This window comes from Thermobia domestica, chromosome 1 (assembly GCF_964235325.1).
Source record: "Thermobia domestica chromosome 1, izTheDome1.hap1.1, whole genome shotgun sequence".
NCBI lineage: Eukaryota > Metazoa > Arthropoda > Insecta > Zygentoma > Lepismatidae > Thermobia > Thermobia domestica.
Window position 1 is genome coordinate 59970797 of NC_137454.1, and position 20445 is coordinate 59991241.

The 20445-nt window shown below is 35.6% G+C and overlaps 1 protein-coding gene across 2 annotated transcripts; it reads left to right on the forward strand.

Moving 5' to 3' along the window:
- Positions 1-3338: 3338 nt before the first annotated feature.
- On the forward strand, positions 3339-19930 carry LOC145685170 (rRNA-processing protein UTP23 homolog). 2 transcript variants are annotated; one of them, XM_081757524.1, is made up of 5 exons: positions 3339-3532; positions 14231-14327; positions 15847-15973; positions 17123-17272; positions 19650-19930. In XM_081757524.1, the coding sequence occupies exons 1-5, from the start codon at positions 3413-3415 to the stop codon at positions 19912-19914; spliced, it is 759 nt and encodes a 252-aa protein (XP_081613650.1). In that variant the 5' UTR covers positions 3339-3412; the 3' UTR covers positions 19915-19930. The 2 variants fall into 2 exon arrangements, with proteins under 2 accessions (XP_081613650.1, XP_081613655.1); XM_081757529.1 differs by having other exon boundaries at positions 3434-3548.
- Positions 19931-20445: the final 515 nt, after the last annotated feature.

Consider the following 20445-nt stretch of genomic DNA (forward strand, 5'->3'; position numbering starts at 1 on the left):
CTTCCTAATGGTCGTTTTCCGATTGGTCTTCCAATCAAGACTTTGAAAGCGTCTCTACTTTCTTCCATTCTAGCTACATGACCCGCCCATCTAAGCCTCCTAGACTTGACGGCCCTAACAATGTTGGGTAAACCATATAAATTATGTAGTTTCGTATGAAGTTTCGTTATGAAGTTTCCGGCATTCCCTATTCCCGTTCCTCTTGGGTTCGAATATTCGTCTCAGGATCTTGTTCTCAAATACTTTCAGTCTATGTTCTTCCCTCAGAGTAAGTGACCATGTTTCGCAGCCATACAAAACAACAGGCATGATTATCGTTTTATATATTTTAAGCTTCAAATTCCTCGACAGAATTCGCGACGACAAGAGATTTTGAACCGAATAGTAACACGAATTCCCTGCTTTTAGTTGACATTTAATTTCTCCGTGAATATGATTTTCCTCTGTTAATATTGATCCTAGATATTTGAAAGTGTCCACTTTATCAAAAGTATAATTTAATATTTTAACGCATCCACAATTTTCCGTATTACAGTCCCGACACACTTCCATGTATTTAGTTTTCTCTGCATTTACTTCTAAATCCATGTCCCTGTAAGCGTTTAATAAGATCTCTACATTTCTTTCTATTGTTCTTCTATCATCCTTTATTAAATTTACATCATCAGCATATGCCATAACCTGGTGAATACCGTTCAACTGTAAGCCCTGGTTGCTATCTTTGATTTTCCTTTAGCGTATTCCAAAACGAAGTTAAATAATAATGGTGACAACGCATCTCCTTGTTTCAGGCCATTTTCGACGTGAAAGCTCGTGGACAAAAATTTTCCTACCCGGACTTTACTTTGGGATTCATTTAAACATATCTTAATTAATCCAATTAGCTTTCTCGGCATTCCAAGTTCTGCAAGCACGTTGTATAATGTTTTTCTCCTAACCGAGTCGTACGCCTTTCTAAAATCAATAAATAGTTGATGCACCGGGGTATTGTATTCCCACTTTTTTTTTAGTATTTGGCGAATGGTAAATATTTGGTCCATAGTTGATCGATTTCGTCTAAATCCGCACTGATAATCTCCACTAATTTCATCTGCGTATGGGGTCAGTCTTGCTAACAGAATATTTGAAAGGATTTTATAGGATGTTGACAGAAGAGAAATGCCTCGATAATTATTACAGTCAGTTTTGTCGCCTTTCTTGTGGATTGGAACAATGATTGATTCTTTCCACTCTTGTGGCAATTCTTCCTTGTTCCAGATAAGGAGAATGAGTTTGTGTATCTTGTTCCACAATATTTCGCCTCCAGCAAAAATTAACTCAGCCGGAATTTCATCTACACCCGGAGATTTGTGTTTCTTTAATTTCTTTATAGCGGTTTCTACTTCTATTTGGTTGGGTTCTGGAATATACGGTTCTGCGGTGTATCTCCTTTTCTCCACGCATACTAGTTTTTGGTTGCGTGTTAAGCAAATCGTCAAAGAAATCTTTCCATCCATTTAAGATGCTATCCGTGTCAGTGAGAACTGTACCGTCAGATTTCTTTAATATATAAGCACGAGGTTGATAGCCTTTCTTAAATTCGTTGATTCCCTTATACATGTCCCGGATGTTTTTATTTTTACTATATTCTTCAAGTTCCTTAATTTTAGTTTTCAGAAAATCGCGTTTCTTTGTTCTAAAAGTTTTGGAAGTTTCCCGCCTGATATCTGCGAAATTTTGTGTAGTCATTTCATTCGGATTTTGTAGCCAGCGTAATTTTGCCTCTTTTCTCTTCTCTGCTAGTTTTATGCATTCCTGGTCGTACCATGGTTTGTTCCTACGTATTTCCGCGTGTTCCAATTTTCCTTTTGCTGAAATTTTAATGCTATCTCTAATTTCAATCCAGGTATCCTCAACACTAGTGCACTCCGAATCTTCTAAAGCCGAAAATCTATTCGAAACTTCAATCTGGCATTCCTCTCTTACCTGGCTCTCATCTAATTTCTTTAAATTGAATCTCTCCGTTTTCGGACAATGAATATTACCTTTATTTAACGATAACCTCTCTCGTATTATCGCTGCTACCAGGTAGTGGTCAGTGTCACAATCAGCCCCTCTAAACGACCGGACATCAATTATGCTAGATTGCCTTCTTCTATCTACTAAAACGTGATCAATTTGATTATGTGTTTTCCCGTCTGGTGATGTCCAAGTGTATTTATGAACGTCGCGATGTGGGAATTTTGTACTGTTCACAATTAGGTTTTTGGATGTTGCAAAGTTCACGAATCTAACACTGTTGTCATTACTTTCCTTATGCAGACTTTCGTTCCCTATAATCGGTTTGAAAATATCCTCTCGTCCTACCTTCGCATTGAAATCACATAATAGAATTTTCATATGGCATCGCGGGAGTTGGTCAAATATCCGTTCCACTTCTTCGTAAAAACTGTCTTTTACATCGTCATCCTTATCTTCCGTTGCGGCATGTACATTTAAAACAACAATATCACACCACCGTCCCTTAAGAGTAATAAAAGAAAGTCTGTCAGTAACAAATTCAACCCGTTTAATTGCTGGTAATATACGTTTATGAACGAAAAACCCCGTTCCTAACTGGTGATTTTTATTTCCTTCCCCGTAAAAGAACGTAAAATTTCCGGAATTCTCAGATCCATTTCCTTCCCACCTAACTTCCTGAACTCCTACTACGTCCATCCTGTATTTCTCTAACTCTATCTTGGAATCTTGGAATGGTGACGGGAGGTCTAGTACCTTCTAATGGTTTTGAAAAATATTAAATATAGTATGTTAATCTTGCAGTTAACAGAATTTTCCAAGAATTGTGCTATAGGCTATATTTTAGATTATGCTTTATGCTTTATTTTGTAAAATTATGCTTTATCATGCCTTTAAAATTAGTTTCTTCTGGACTCTGGACCCTTAGACAACCACAACCATGTTCAAGGTACCAACAATTTGTCTAAATTGATGTTATGCTTTATATGCTTTTGGGTTCCCCTTATTATGAGGAATGTCTCTTTTAAGAAACATATCTTTTTGGTCTAAGTGCAATGAATTTTGAAGCAGATATGGCATCTGACACAAACTTCTCTATGTAACAACTAGCAAATACTATTATGTGGAGTAATATAAAATTTAATTTGTATTGCAATTAGTTAGTCCGTAATTAATATTTGAGCTTGTGGCATACTTTTTGAACTTACGGTAACTTCGCATAGTACTACAGGTTTTTTCGCATAGTACTTTTATCAATTTTCTTAGCGTGGATTTTTTCTTTTTCTTTTTTTTCTTTTTCTTTTTTTTTTTTTAGGAGTGAGGGAATATTTAGACTGGCAACAGGAAACTTCTACCCAACGTAATTGGCATCACTGGTCTTGTGTGTGTGTCTGCTTGTGGGTGACAGTCAAATATGAAAGTTACGCGACTAAAAAAAGTTCATCGTTATTTAAGCTTCTTCAGTAATAATTTTGGGTTCCGACAACCATATCAACTGTTAGTTGATGGAACATTTTGTTATGCTGCATTGAAAGTGAGCAGTTTTAATGGTTCGGGTATAATTGGTACAAGGGTGTATTTTTAGCAAGGTTAAGATTGTTGGCGCTGGACGAGTTTTGACACACTGCATTTTGCAGATAATATTTAGTACTCTGTATGGAAAAAAAACATCGGGTAAACTTTACAAGACACGCTCCAGCTGCGCATCGATAAGTAGGGCCCTCTTAAAAAGTGTAGTAGAGTAGAGTAAGATATAAGTAGGGTAGGGGTTAGGAACGGGTTAGTTTAAGGTAAAGTAAGTTTTGATCCATTTTCATAAAATTATTAGTATGTAATTTCTCGTTTCTGAGTGAGTATGCCTGTTGGAGCGGGCGTTGTAAATTTAACCCAAAACATCTTTATAAGGAACAAATTTTTGAAAGCGACAGAATTAAATGCAAAGTAGTACAGGCGTACTTCAGGTTTACAAGTTTTAACACAAACAGTTCTGTCCTCTGGGTCGCAAACCATCCCATTAATTATGGTCATTTTTGATTCATTTTTAAAAAAATCATCTCAAAATCTGGAAATGTGAAATACATGGATCATACATTGTTGAAAAGTTTGAATCTTCCGCTTTATTCTGATAATACGTTACATTATAAGGGCGTGCCTCCCTTGGAACTTTCAACGTGAATGGGATAAATTGTGTTAACAACGTTGTTTTCTGTCGTTGTTAGTATTGGCTCCCATTACTAAACAGTTACCATAAAAAGTTGACATTAAAATGACATTGAAAAAGAAAACGCAATTATAAAGATGTGCTCAGAGCATTTGCCCACGATCTGGTGACGGGATGAGAAACTATAATGTCCAAACATTACTCAGGATGGCCAATTTCTTCCACACGAAATTTGCAATTTCTCCACTTCTTTCCATCGATTTTGATTTGATTACATAATATAACGTTATATTAGGTTAGTTTTGGACCCCCTTAACGGAACATGGACCCGTGATCCGCATTTTAGAGATGAGGCACTCGGTATATATACTTGATTGGGTTTACTCGAGCAGACGGTTCTACCAAATAGAACATTTATAAGTAAAATACGATGTGAAATAATTTTTGTGAAGGAATGAGTGCGAATATAAGTGATTATTGTCAGTCCATAGCATATTGAAACTATGGCCCGTTGTTCACGCGCCTACTCCCTCCGGACACACCCCCTCCTCCGCTCCTGCATGACTGTTAGATAGAGTTCTTGCTTTTTATCGGCCACGTAGCGTAAGTTGATTCATGTTGTATGCACGGTAATTTTTATTATATACGTCCACACTCTATTTATACTGAGTCTCCCTGTAGTCAATACTCAGGACTGTGATATAACCATCATTTCTACTTTATTTTAAAGATGATGGGCTGTAGGTTTGGAAAATTAATTCAATTTTAACATTAAATTCACTTTGATTATATTAATAGTTCGGCAAACAAAAGAAAACAAAACAAAACAAAAAAATAAAAAAAACTATGAAATTTCGTGAATGACTGTTTCTAGCCTGGTTATCCCGCTTCTCTGAACCCCTACACATTCCAACACAAACAACACGTATACTTAGTAATTACTTGAGACCTGTGTGAGTGAATCGAGCAATAATGTGCCAATACCTTGCTTGCATCAATGGCAATAACAATTTACAGATGACACGAAAAGCTGGCGCGTTGGCCTTGGTTCAATTTAAAAAAAACAGCGGCAAGGTAATTGGTCCGCCTCACAGCGATAATGCGCATTATGTAAAATTAGAAATTTACACATAAAATTAACTATTTTGAAGTGCAAGGGTGCATTTTTCAACCTTAATGTACAGCAATCTTGATAGTGTTTTTTTTTTTATTAGCTCTACAGACTTACATATAGGGGCCGCGGTGGCTCAGTGGTAGAGCGTTCACCTCTGATGCTTCGGTTCCCGGGTTCGATCCCAGCCCCCACCAAGTGAACTTTTGGTGGACAAACACCGTGTGCGTGGGTTTTCTCGGGGTTCTCCCGTTTCCTCCCACTTTCTTCAATCCACCATTTCATTCATTACTCATTATCACCTTTAGCCTAGCCGGCATAATCGTGGGACGTAAAACTCAAAGATTTCATTTCATTTTTACAGACACATAAACTTCGGATAGAAATTTCCAACTGATACATTGCTTAGATACTGAGATATGAATTTTTGTATTAAGCTCTACGGAATATTAGATGGCCTCGAGAACGACCGGGATGCCTGAAATTCTGAACCTTTGGTCTCGTATTTCTCACAAACTATTAGGACTTCGGGAGAAAAATTTTACAGGTCTTCATACCTTAGTAGTATTAAAAAGTACACGAAGCTTCATTAAAATCTGAATTGGTAGGGGACATGGCCTGGGTGATTTGACGTGGAATGAGCCCTATGTATTTATATCACATATGGACAGAAGTAAGTTTGTTTCGCCTTGGTGTTATTATGCAACAACCGGGTTATGCTGGAAGGGGTCACATAAGCTTAAAGCGGAATCCAACCGCTTCTCGACTTACATCCGAGGGAAATTGTCCTTCATTTGGACTCGAAACCGGGACTAATTGTCCACAACTGCGATACGCCTGCCGACTCACTCACGAACAGGGTTTGAAAAAACCCGGGCTTTTTTGAAAAAGCCCAACCCACCTGGGCCCATATGGGTTTTTTCGAAATATTTCAATGTCTTTGGGGTAAAACTGTTAAAATGTGATTTTATATTTCAAGATTGTCACAACTTGCAGCAATTTTCTACTTACTGCTGTTTTGAAAAAAATTGCCGCCATTTTGAAATTTTACATTCAATCGCCGAGAAAATCTATACAGTAAATTTAACATATCTCGTGCTTCCACCGTCAAAATTTCAACTTAAAAGACTGAAAATTGCACTTCGTAGCGTGGATACTCGCTGTTTTGAAATAATGGCCGCCATTTTGAAATTTTACGTTGGTATGGCGCCAAAATCTATAAAGGAAATTTAGTGTGTCTCGTGCTTGTATTTTGAAAATTTTAACTTAAAAGGCCGAAAGTTGTACCCTGTAGTGTGTGGGGTAGAGGCAGACAAACGAGTTGAGTTGACTTTGTGTTTAACGTCCCTTTCAGCAGCGAGGCTATATGAGACTGGACCTACTGATTAACGTGGGATCCGAACCACATGAGCTCCCTCCGGGAAGCAAACCCGGGTCCCACGCCGAAGACGCGTACACTAACCGCATACCCATGAAGGAGCTCGGCAGACAAACGAACAAATGTAGACCAAGTCATCCAGAAGCCTGACTGACGTTCGCCAAATATGAATACCAAAAGGGGTCTATTAATTTAAAACAAAGATACAATTCATGTTGTATTCAATAAATAAATGTTTTAAAATGTCTTATATGAAATTAATATCTTCCAGCGTAAATAAATCTGCCATATTTTCTCCATGAGAATACGGGACACCTCAGATCCCTCCCTTCCTCAACTTTCCAACACAATGCAATGAACTGTAGTCTGGTTATGGACAAAAGTATAATAGGCCGCGGTGGCTCAGTGGTAGAGCGTTTACCTCTAGTGCATTGGGTTCCTAGTTCGATCCCAGCTCGCGCCAAGTGAGCTTTGTAGTGGACAAACACCTTGTGTGAGGGTTTTCTCGGGATTCTCACGTTTCCTCCCACTTTCTTCTTTCCGTCACTTCAATCATTTCTCATCATCACCGTCACCTTGTGCACAGCACGCATAACCGTGAGACTAAAACTAAAAGATTTCATTTTATTTTTATTTATTTTTTTTTTTTTTTCAATAATATAATAGGCGAAAGTTCACTAAGCAGCAGCTGCTTTTCTCTGTTCGTACCCCTGTTCGTATAGACTGAAGATGCCTAAAAACTTCAGATGTGCTATAAAAATGCTTTACAGGAAAACAATATGCAAATTATTTAAATCAGTGGTACAATCTACTTTCAATATTTTTCGCGCGTTTAGCAATATTTATTTACATGGCTGTATCTGTCAAAATTACGTTCGTCAGTTTAATCTGATGAAAAGCTGATTTTTGTCCTTGTGTCGTGTGTAATTATCAGGACCAGATTTACATTTTTCTAAGACCTGGACCAAAGCACAATTCTGTGCCCCTAGCCTCTGAAAAAGATTATGATTCTTGTTAACTTGTCTAATGTGTTGCTGAAGAACAGGTCAGCCATCTTCCCTGTGTTTGTAAATGTAGAAACACTCAAAGCCATCTTTTTTTTATTATTTTATTTATTTATTTTTATTTTATTTTGTTTTTTATTTATTGGGGGGCGCGGTGGCTCAGTGGTAGAGCGTTCACCTCTGGTGCTTGGGGTCCCGGGTTCGATCCCAGCCCCCGCCAAGTGAACTTTGTGGTGGACAAACACCGTGCTCGTGGGTTTTCTCGGGGTTCTCCCGTTTCCTCCCACTTTCTTCATTCCACCATTTCACTCATCTCTCATAATCACCGTCTCCTTTAGCCTAACCGGCATAACCGTGGGACGTAAAACTCAAAGATTTCATTTCATTTCATTTTATTTATTTATTTATTTATTTATTTTTGATGTTCCGGAGAGTATCCGAGTTTCTGTCAAGTGCAATGGAAAAAGTAGCATTTCAAATTTCGCTCGCTATCAAGTCGGACAGGGTGGTGTTATAACTTCCTCGAAACTGTTACATGCAACAGCGCACTGTTCATTCACTAATTAGAGGATTCCCAGCCATTGTCACAATTTTTTGTTTTTCACTTTTCGAATAAGCTGATATTGATAGCAGAAATGGAACGGAGTTAAAATACGGGACATTTCCCTGTCTCGACTAAATTTACGGGGACGCGGGACACTCGGGCTTAAAAACGGGACCCGTATGGCAGGCTTAAGCGTAAAATAAATAGTTTTATTGTTGAAGTATTCATTTCCGATCCTTCTGCGTTTAATTTGGGTATTTCCCGAGCACTTCTTTCACGGCGTGTACATCAAAACTTCCACTAGTACGGAAATTTGAACTCAGCACGTGAAATAGCAAGCGTTACATAGTCTTCGGAACCCCGAGCATTAAGCTTCTTAAATTTGACAAGAATTTTTACGCTATTGCTGGTTTTGATACTACAGAATGCTTATTTTAAGAGTAGCAACAAATGATTGAATTAAACTGTTATTGTTGGAAAATTTTAGTTGAAGAACCTTGTGTTTTACATCAAAGCTGAGAAATAATGCTAATAGTTTTACTAGTGTATTTACATATGTACTATTAGTACCGGCACCTATGACCTTAAACCTGTCAAACGTATGAGTGATAATGTCCCTTGGTGTCGCCAAGTCGACGAGCATACTATTCACGGAAAATATTTTCTAAAGTACAAAATTGGTTATTTTACTTTAAATAGGTTATAAGCATAATTCATACATTAATTTGTTCTATAACTATCGCAAGCTAAGGTAAGTTTTTTTTTTATATATAAATTCATTTAGTGCATTCAGAACTTTATAAAGGTCTTATGTTGAATGTTGTTGTATACCTTAACGTGAAAGCCTCTAATCCACCCAAGGAAAGTCTAAAATGTGATAAAAATCACTTACAATGTGATCATCTTAGTTGTATCAATAATATACTAACAAATTGGTCAAAAACCCAGGTGGGTTTTAAAGTGGTTTTTTTCGGGTGGGTCCAACCCGAAAAAACCCACCGGGTGTTTTCGGGCTGGGCCCACTTGGGCAAACCGTGCTCACGAAAGACTCCTGATAAAAATACGTTGTACTGATCTTTACATACTTGTTAATATAATCGTCAAGAGTCATTTCAGAAGGACAAAAAATAAATAGTTGAACAAGTGAAATCATTATTCAGATTTAGACATGGACAATTTCAAAATGCTGCAGAATACAGAAGAACTAATTTAGTCCAAGTTAGTTCACTACGACTTTTATTAGTCCAAGTTAAAGAAACACAACGACTTAATTTGCATATCAGTGCGAAAAGTGAATAAAAATACGAATTATTTGAGTCCACTTTGACCCATTTATACATGAATAGATATCAAAGATACTTCTGATTTCAATAAATGCCTCTCGTATGGTTTGTATGACCCCCCCCCCCAAAAAAAAAGTACGGCATTTCGATGTATTTTATCAATAGTAAACATTATTAGAACAAAACAATATTTAGAATTTTTCTTTGATTGCAATTGCATAATAATAATAAACTATCAAAAAAATCACATAAGAAAGCTTTATAAACTTATACAAAAAACAAAGGTTGCTTTTGTGGTATAATCCCTTTGAGTAATGAATGGGGAATTTAGGTCCGAATATAATACGAATAATATACGGGAGTGAAACGTGATAATCCACAAATGTGTGTCCATCAAGATTTTACGAACACTTACACTTTTATGAACATTTTTCGCTTTGTGCTTTAAACCAGTTTTTGTGGAAAAAGCAGCTGGTTTAAATCAAGGTTTAAACCAGCCAACCCTGCTACAAAAATAGAAAAGATGCACAATACTGTACATGGACATCAACTGTCAGAAAACTAGTCTGAAAACGAAAGAGAAACTAAAAGAATTCGGCGTATGCCCTCATGTAAGTGTTGGTAAAGTAGGAAAGAAAAGAGAATGTTGAGACGGCTCCAAAGAAATTGTCTGTGATGAATGCGTTAGAGCGTATGAAATACGATAAGAGTACATATTTTATTTGAATCTAAAAGATTAGATCACAGCGTAGGGAAGCTTCATACTTTGTAGCAGTTGACTTCTGTTAGTGATGGTCAGGGGGCGCACCCAAGACGGTGGTCCAGTGGGATCAGACCCCAACTTAAAAACTTCGTATCTCTCTTTAATGTACTTGTTTTCTCTGGAATAGAGGCACATTCACGAGGAGTCTACCTGGTCCGGATCCCTTCCAATCTTTGAAATCCAGACCCTCCCAACAAAAATTTGAGTGTACGCCTGCTAGAATATTCAACATTATTATTATATGGGTATTCTGTTACTACGAATCTGTCCTAAGTCCTAGAAGTTATTTTTCGAATTTCTGAAATGGCAAAAAAAGAATGTTTTTCTGTTTCAGGGTACCATTTTTATGGCAATCCTGTGAAATTATGCAACCAAAATAATCACTGAATGGAAAAAAGTTTTTCTTTATTTCAAGGTGCTATTCTTATGATAATAAGTAGTGATAAATCAAGCAACCACAAAAGTCGTCCAATGCTGAAAGGGGTCAAGTAAGCTTAAAGCGGAATCCAAACTGATCTCGGCTTACATTCGAGAGAATTTTCCCTCATTTGGACCCGAAACCGGGACTAACTGGCCACAAATGTGATACGTCTGCCGACTCACTCACGAAGGACTTCTGATAAAAATACGTTGTATAGATCTTTATATATTTGTTAATATAATTGTCACTAATCATTTCAGAAGGACAAAAATATAAACAGTTGCAGAAGTGAAGCCATTATACAGAATTACATATGGACAATTTCAAAATACTGCAGAGTACAGAACTAATTTAGTTCAAGTTAGTTCACTATGACTTTTGTTAGTCCAAATTAAAGAAATACTACGACTTAATTGGCATATTAGTAAGAAAATGAATAAAGATACGAATTCTTTGAGTCCATTTTGGCTCTGTCCCATTTATACATAAATAGATACTTCTGATTTCAATAAATGCCTCTCGTGGGGTTTGTATGAGCCGCCCCCCCTCCCTGCAGTACTGCATTTCGATGTATTTTATATCAGTAGTAAACATTATTAAAATGAAACAATATTTAGAATTTTTTTGTTGCAATTGCATAAGAATAATAACGAACTATTAAAAAATCTCAAAAGAAACATTCATAAACTTATAAAAAAGAAGTTACGTTTGTAGTATAATGTCTTTGAGTAATGAATGGGGAATTTAAGTCTGAATATAATACGAATATTGTACGGGAGTGAAACGTGATAACCCACAAATGTGTGCTCATCAAGATTTTACTAACACTTACACTTTTTGTTTTTTGGTTTAAACCATTTTTTTTTAAACAGCTGGTTTAAACAAGCCAACCCTGTACTGAAGAATTATAATTTTTCAACAGTTATTTCGAGCAGTATGCCAAAACTTGACCTACACTAGATTGTTACTTAAACAATGTTGTGCGCTGAAGATTTGGAAAAATTACATGAAAATATATTAATTCACAAATAAATACCGCATTTATTCTGTTAAGGTCGGCTAACTTTCCAGCGTGATAATAATTACTTGTAAATAGGTTAAGTTAATTTAAGTAAGATTAGTACTGTAGTACGTAGGTTTTGGCCCGGTTGGGCTTATCAGAACTTAATCAATAAATGCTAATGTTAAGGTACTTATTTATGTAGTAAAAGTAAAAATGTATAATACAAGCCTCACTACCATGTAGTTCTTTTTAATGATTCAATTAGCACAATGTTTACTCTCTAATATCTGATATGTATTCCTCTCAAGGTATTTCAAGTGCAGTAGCAGCAATTAGTGCCCAACGCTGCGTAATCAGCTTGCACTTGTCCTGTAATTATTGTGTGCTGATACTTGTACATTTTTAAAGAAAATCATAATTTAACGGTTAAAATATGAGTCCAGTTAGTCCGCATAATAGAGGAATATATGTCAAATTAATTTCGGGTGAATTTTATAGTGCCTATACGTGTTGTATTCTTACGCAGACACAATACTTGATTAACAAAATTGGTCCAACCTCCCCTAACCCGACCCTATTTTCCTCTATTATACTCTTTTAAAGCAATCCTACTTATCAATGTACAGTGCGGTTTGTATTGTAAAGTTTACCCGTACTTACCTCCATACAAAATACAGCTGTATTTTATGTTTACAAGATTAGAGTTGCTAGTGTGTAGCTATTGTAAGTTCTATGGGGAGTTAGATTTGTGTTAATAATTTTGAGAACTTACATTAGTATTCGCACCAAATGATTTGTTTCTGTCACTGAAGTTATTTTCTATATAAGCAGTTCGAAAAACACATTTAAGATACAAGTATATACAACATACAATTGATTGAAGTGAATGTAAATTGAGTCCGAGCGCCATGATTAGAACAGTTGCACAACGCACACCAAGGTAAATTTTAATATGAATAGTAGTAGTGTCTAAGAAAGTTTCGTTTTCGCAGATGCCCATTGTCATTAACCGTGGACGTTCGATCACTACGTGTGCACCCCCACGCAAGCCCATCAGCTTCGCCCTGCCCAGAACGTAAATAGATACAATTCGTGTTTATAATGATCACTTATTACAGGTTGGTACGTGTTTATCAGTTGAATATTTTTTTTAGCATATCAGTTTCCACTATCATTCTATATATTATCATTCTATACAAAATTATTTGAGCATGCTCCATGTAAGTGATGGTCTGGAATGTTTGTTTCAGTTCTTACCCCAAAAGCACCCAGAATAGTGCAACTGTGGACTTTCTGGCAATAGTTTTTTAATGAATATTGAATCAAGTACTAACTCTAGAATGTATTATGGTATTATTTGAAGCAAGAGGAGTGATCTAAAATAATTTTACAAAGCGAACGACAGCTTCTAAAATAGCATGAAATATATGGTTCTGTTTGTTCAAATTTACGAGCTGTCAACCACATTTAAAATATAAGGCTTTTTTTTTTTTTTTTTTTTTTTTTGTACAAATCGTCCCTTAGTTACAGAATAATTCTTATTCTAATGGTGAAAAAACTATGTTCAAACAAAATTGCGTACATTGTGCAAATACTTCTGTAATTTGAAAATCATCATCTTTCTCTTCTCAACTATAAGTTGGTGGCTTACATGGAAATTTTAAAACTTTATACTTTGATAAGGGCTGTTCTTCATAACTTCATCTATATATTCTATTCTTGGTCTTCCTTTTCGTGGTTTTCCTTCTGCCTTTGTATCAACACGAAGTGCCAATTCAATCGGAGTGCCAAATAAGGTGGCTTAATGAACAGTCGTCTTTCATTAACTTCCTTTAGTATGTCTTTATTTCTTTTCCGTTCGGTCCATAATATACTCAGCATTCTGCGTCATCACCACATTTAAATTCTTCCAGCGTGGATATTTCAGCTTTTCTCAATGTCCACATCTCTGATTCGTAAAGTGCCACGCTCAATGCCAGTCTTAATACACAGATTAGTGATGATAAATGTTTGCTTTGATCAGATTTTATTTTTATTCAAGTTATACTTACATAGTTTCAAAGTTAGAAAGGACAATATTCAGTAAGGACAAATATTTATACGTGGAAAGTAAAAGAAAAAAAAAAAAAAAAGAGAGAGAGAGAGAGACAGGAAATACCAAGACAAAGAGCAAGCAGGTCGCAACTTCGAAGTTATCGACCAAGGAGGATGAGAAAAGTCGACGAATACATTTGCAATTGATTTTCCCTTCGGAATGGAGAGTGGAGTGAGAGTTTCTGGTAAGATACAGGTATTGTTTTCTTTTACAAATATAAGTTGATCTGCAGTTCGGAATTCGTTAACTTACATTTAAAAATAGAAGTACTTTTATTTATGATCTCTTGGCTTTTGCAGCCTTTTGTATCCTATATTCGTCTTGATAATATGTAGTACTTCAAGTGATACGGACTCCTGTTGAAGTTTTATGGCACAGGCTTCCCTTCATTGGGCACTGATTGTAACAACTTTTGTATTGGGACTGTGAAGTCATAGTAAGAGGATAACAATGACCTTTCTTATTTCAGAATAAGCTGAATATTCAGGAGCAGCTACCGAAGTACCTAGATGGTTCTGTGAAACTGCTGACAACACAATGCGTAATTATCGAGACGGAGAAACTAGGTAATTAAATCACGGCAGAAATCTTACTTTTCATATATTAGGTAGCAAATCTTTCTTAGTCACAAATATTCTAGATAGAAAAAAGCAGATTCTGTTTTTCAGTATACGAAATTAAAAATAAGTACCATTTTGATGTACGAATTGAAGTATTAATGGGGCTTCCCCGTGGCCCAATGATTAGAATTTCTACTTTTAATACGTGTGCTAATAGATTCAGATGGTTCGTATAAAAGCCCGAGTAGTTTGATTCCCACTGTAATAGTAGGGCCCGTCTTCGTAATGTCAATGTAACGTAAGAACATGCGACAAAAATTACAAATGTTGATGGTATTTGTTTAGGTATTCGCACAAGAAGCGATGCAATTGTAGCATATACAGATTAATTTGCTTCTGTCGTATAAAATGTATTTATTTGAAAAAATGAGAAACGTAATTTTATTTTAAAAGATAAATGAACTTTGACGTAACTGTAGCCACCTCAATTCTCACCTTATAGAATTAGGGAGATTCTTAATCTTAAAGGTTTTCAGACGCACTTCTATGTTCCTTGAAGACATATAGTGCATAAACATTTACAATATTTCAGAAACTACTCGGTTTTTATATTGCTTCCGCTTCTTGCAGTAAAGAATGTGACTTTTCGTTTGTTCCTGTTTCTTACTTATTTGATTATTGAAATAGATTTTTTAGGTGTGTTTCTACTTTAACCGTCGCAAAAATTAATAACTTGGAAGATGACTGGCGTAACTGTTTATAAAATATACTTAACAGTTAATAATATTGACTAACTGGTATTTTAAGCTTTTCTTTATAGACATTTTAAAGACATTCTTTTTAACTAGATCCTTTGTAGTATCACTGTTCAGTGGTCTTTATTAATTTTAAGAAGGAACTCATCAAATTTATTTGCGTTCTATCTTTATATGTATGTTATACATAAACATGGAGGTGAGTGTAAAAAGTTAATAAAAGCGTTCCGTGCATTTACTTAAAGAAGAAAGAAGTTGACACATTTTTAATTAATTTATACAGTGATTCAATCTTCATGAATAACTTTGTAACCTGATGAATAAGGCCACAGCATAAGTGCCCGCACGAAGACTCTTACAGGAGCAATCAACTGAGTTAATGTTTTCACTGGTCTTTTTAGTAATTGTTCCTTGCGTTCTTTAAATGATCGTTCTTAATATTTACTGAAGGTTCTCAAGATACTGTAGAAACACTTGCTTTTAAAACAAAATTAGAAGGAAGAAGAGAACGTGGGTTGCTGGAACATGTATAGATTTTCGATTTCAAGAAAGTTTTAAAGATTGTAATATTGCATTGTTGGTCATAATAAATTTGTGTAATAGGAAGTAGTGATCTAAAAAGTGTACATATTACAATCAGTACGTATGTTGTGAATAAAATTTTTCTTAAGCTATATGTGTGTAGATACTCTAAATTAAGATTGAAAGTAACAGTATTATTACTGGAAGTACTATTGGAAAGGCAATCTTTCTACATTGCTCAATTTCAGGACCATCCTTGTACGGTGCAATGCTGATTGTAAAGCAGTTTGCAGTGCATAAATGTGGACACGAAAAGCAGCCAATTTCTGCTGCATCTTGTTTAGCCTCAATGTTAGGAACGAGGAACAATAATAGGTATGTATTTGATGAAATTTTTATTGGTTGTACAATTGTGAGTAGAAGAGCGTATCTGCATTTTAGATTTCTTTTTTATATTTCGAGTGGATGGACAATTATGAATTCAGTGTTCTTTGACCCACAGGGAATCTATCCTGTGTAAATTATTGAATAAACGAGAGACCTAGCTACTAGATCAGCAGAAAGGGTCAGTACCACATTCACTGTTTCATACAAATTCTCCATGTGTATGACGATGTTTCGTCGTCTCCAAGTCTTTTCAGGTCATACCGGTCTGACTGCTTTCAGGTCACGAAATTCGTAAACAGTTTCATCACTGTTTCCCGATATCAAGTATAATACAACGTTTGTTTCAACTTCAATGGCTATGAAATGACTGTGGTCAGGCACTTTACTCTAAAGATACTTTTTTCTAAAAACGGAGTTCAATTTCTGGTGGGAGCTCACGTGTTTCGTATCATATGTTAAGCTTAGGTCTATGTCTCATATGGCATTGCTGCTGAATGGGACGCTAAACTCAAATCATCTACAATTTCTACTAACGAATATTCTAGAAAGGGATCTACAGACCATTTTCTTCATGATAAAGTTTTATTCGTATCAAACAGAACAAACATATATGTATAGCATTAAACATTGCGTAAATCCACCTGGCTGTAGAAAATTCCTTTGTTTTAATGTGTGGAAAGGCATTTACGGGAGGAGGGAAATATGATCTTGCACCAACCCGTCACATTACAAGTGTAGATTGTTAGAATAAAATCTTACCTATAAGATACTCTAATTTCTTTCACATAAAAATAATATAAAATACGTATAAACATTAAACAAATAAAAAGAGAAAGAAATATGTAAGGGTTACGAAAAGTATATAATGTTTTGAGTAGAAGTTAGTCGAAACGTCATTCTTATATTGTATTTGTCCTACCACACAAAAGTACTAAGAGTCCATATATGGTATTACTAGTATTTCTAAACATTTTCAGAACAACCTCAGTACTTAAAATGTCGTAGCTTAACAGGATGAATATTTAACTGTGAACTGCATATCCAATCGGACAGAAATAAATGCCTGCTGTTTTAGTGTAATCTCTCTGAATTTATTATTAGTACTACTAATAATGCTATATACTGTTAATTCATCAGGTACATAATAGCAACACAAGATCGTGACTTACAAAATCTGGCTCGTCAAATTCCTGGAACACCTCTTCTGTATTTACACCAGCGGACGCCTACCTTAGAGCAACCGTCAGCAGCAAGCGTTGAAGCAGCAGAGAACAAAAATCAAAAACTGTAAGTTTGCGCTCTTGGTTACTAATTTTGATCACTAGACAATATATATATTATATATATAATATGACTTATAATCTGATATTATATATATATATATATATATATATATATATCAGATTATAAGTCATATGTGTGCCAATTTTGGTTGAAATTGCTTCAGATATTCCAGAGTTATGCGTTTATTTTTTTTCCTGCCTATACAATTGAGGGATTTAACCAAAGTAGTTATAGGGAATGTTTAGTGCTATCGTATTACTCTTGTGTCGTAATTAATCCATTTATAGATGTTTTTTGTTAATTCATAAATACGGACATAATTTGTAGTCTAGAAAGCATTGAGCCTTTTGCGCAAGAGATGGCGTTACTGTTCCAAGTCTCAGCTTATATGAATAGCAGCGGGTCAGGCACAACGTCATTTGACAGTTGACAGTTGAAACTAGTAGGTGTGGAAAAAGTAACGGAATTCTGATAATGAAACGTAAGGTCTTGTCTTTGCGCCGTGAAGATGAGAGAACTTTTCGTAAAACTGCATTTTATTTTACAATTTGATTTCGATAAAGGCGCAAATGCTGCGCAGGCCCGTGGAGGAATTTGTGTTGTTTATGGACAAGATACTTATCAATACCAACAACAAATGCTCGCTGTGGGCGACTAATCATAGAAAAAGTGGATGATATTCTGGCAAAACTCGAGCAACAGCGCCATGTAAACAGTCATAGCATCACCAATGATCTAAACCATCATCACCAAATTGTAGCGTTATTTTTATGTGTTTCTCATTCAATACATTTATAGCCCACAGTTTGAATATCTTGATATGTCAACACGTTCAAGTACACTTAATTAATATGAAAATTCGCAATAATTAATAATTACATAACCAGAAAATTAGACACATCACATATACCTCATAACTACGTTTTATTCTTCATAATCTCCATTAATTATTTTATTACATATGTTGTCATAGCGACTCTAAACAAACAACTATCTATGGTTACGGTCTCCACAATTACAGATTAACTATATAAAATTAACATATATTCCATGCCACTGAGATTTTTTTTTTTTACATTTAAAATCAACAACATATTATATTCTTTTCTTCTTCTTCACTACAGATTATGCACCTTTAAGCACCGTTGCCCAAAATAGCTACATGACAGAAGTGGAAATAATTCACAGAACAGTTTATACAATATTGTTGTAAAATAGTCCCAGGTTCTATTCCCGGTAAACACACTTGGTAAACACAAAAAGGTGTAACAGCTTTTTCAAGCCATCCATCCTGATTGAGGTTCTTCCTGGGGTTTCCTTATTCATACCAGGCAGATGCCGGAATTATACCTAACATACATACCCCACGCCGCTTCCTTCCTTCCCGTATAGTGTGCTCGCCGAGGGACGTAGACCGTCATACGTGACGGGCTTAAGGCTATAGATGCTGGTAATACCCAGAAATATGTATAAATAAATAAATGAAGTAGTGTTAAGCCGTGTGGAGAAACCTGGGTACAAAAAGAAACTCAACATTTGGGTGCTATATAATCTGACTCAAAAACATTTACTCGATCGAATTTCTACCTATGAATCTCTACTAAACCTAACGAACTCAATCCATTTCTCAAACCGGTTGATCACGAGTGGTGGAAAGTAGTTATACGGTGAAAAGTAGTAGTTATACACGAATATGTGAAAAATATCGTAGTCGAAGTGAGGGCTAGCTCTACAGTTTGTAGCAAAGCCCTCACTGTCGCTCAAAGATTATTCTGTGTGTTTGGTGGGATAAAAGCATCGTACATCATGAACTGCTGTCGCCAAGCAGAACGATAGACTTGATCCAGTACTGTCGGCAGTTAGTGGGAGTAAACCTAAAAATTCAAAAGAAACTACCGGAACTAGTGAACAGAGGTGTCGTATACCACGCTAACAACACTAGAGTCAGAGATTGAAAGAACTTGGCTGTGAAGTTTTAATATATTCATTCTATAGTTCGGACCTGGCACCTTCAAACTATCATTTGTTTCGGTCTCCGCATAACTCAATGAATAATGTTAAATTATCAGAAGAGGGCTATGAAAACCATGTGTCACTTTTTTCCCACCAGAAACCACAGAAGTTTTATAGCGACAAGCAGAATGCCATTGAACTAAATGGTTCATATGTGTTATTTTGTTTATATGTTTCATAATGTTATTTTCAAACTACCGTTTTTTTTTTTTTTTTTTCAATTTTGACCTCCAGAAACTTAATATTTTTCAGACAGCCTGAATAAATATATATTGAAAGAACTGGTGGAATAAGAAATGTAGTATTCTAATGAATATTGAATTAATGTATTGTTTTGTTTAAAAATAGCTTTTATATATTTCTCTAGACTGAGTGTAACGGATCATGAAAAAGTTGTTCTTTCCACACTTAAGAAAAAGGAATTCGGCGACGAGACGAGGGAGGTGAAGAGAAAGAAAAAGAAGAAAGGAGGTCCAAATCCATTGTCTTGCAAGAAGAAGCAGAAGAAGAAATTGCATCATCATCAAGAAAATGAGGAACACAGAAGAAAGCGCCACAGGAAAAGAATTAAAATACCCAAACACTTGAAAGAACAATTGTTATCTCAGATAAAAAGTGAAATAAAATCGTGACAATTAAGTTAAACAATTGTATTATTATTACTTTTTTTTAAATGTAATGCATAGTTTCTCCTATCATGTCCGTGTAATTTGTGTATAAATTTGGAGGTTACAATCTTACTGAGTATTGAGAGTTAAGCCTAACTGTATATTGAGCGCAGGACAGCCGAGGAACAGTGCAAGTAGAAAACTGAAGAATGGAACCAAGATTTGCGCTGCATAATCAACCGAGAGCAAGTGTAAAGTAGAGCAAAGTACACACAGGCCTTTTTCACATTGTAATCGTATTCAAGTTTTCTCGCACAGAAATTATATTATCGCACGTAATTCCCATTTGGCGATATTTTCTATTGGAGTGTTCATTTCCAATTATTATTATAGCGGATTAAGTAATTGCTCTGGAAATTAATTCCAATTGATTTCAATTTGTCGTTTGCAATTAAATTTTCGTCAATTGGTCACCAGGCAATTGAAACTTGTTAATTGTCAATCGCAAAAGGTGCAATTGGAACATTTAATTGTTAATTGCAATTGATAACTGAA

Excerpts from the sequence above, each read along its gene's own strand:
- LOC145685170 (XM_081757524.1), top strand. The coding sequence starts at position 3,413 with ATGAAAGTTACGCGACTAAAAAAAGTTCATCGTTATTTAAGCTTCTTC. Across the intron at positions 3,533-14,230 it reads TTTGTTATGCTGCATTGAAA|AATAAGCTGAATATTCAGGA; the intron begins GTGAGCAGTTTT and ends TTCTTATTTCAG. Across the intron at positions 14,328-15,846 it reads TATCGAGACGGAGAAACTAG|GACCATCCTTGTACGGTGCA; the intron begins GTAATTAAATCA and ends GCTCAATTTCAG.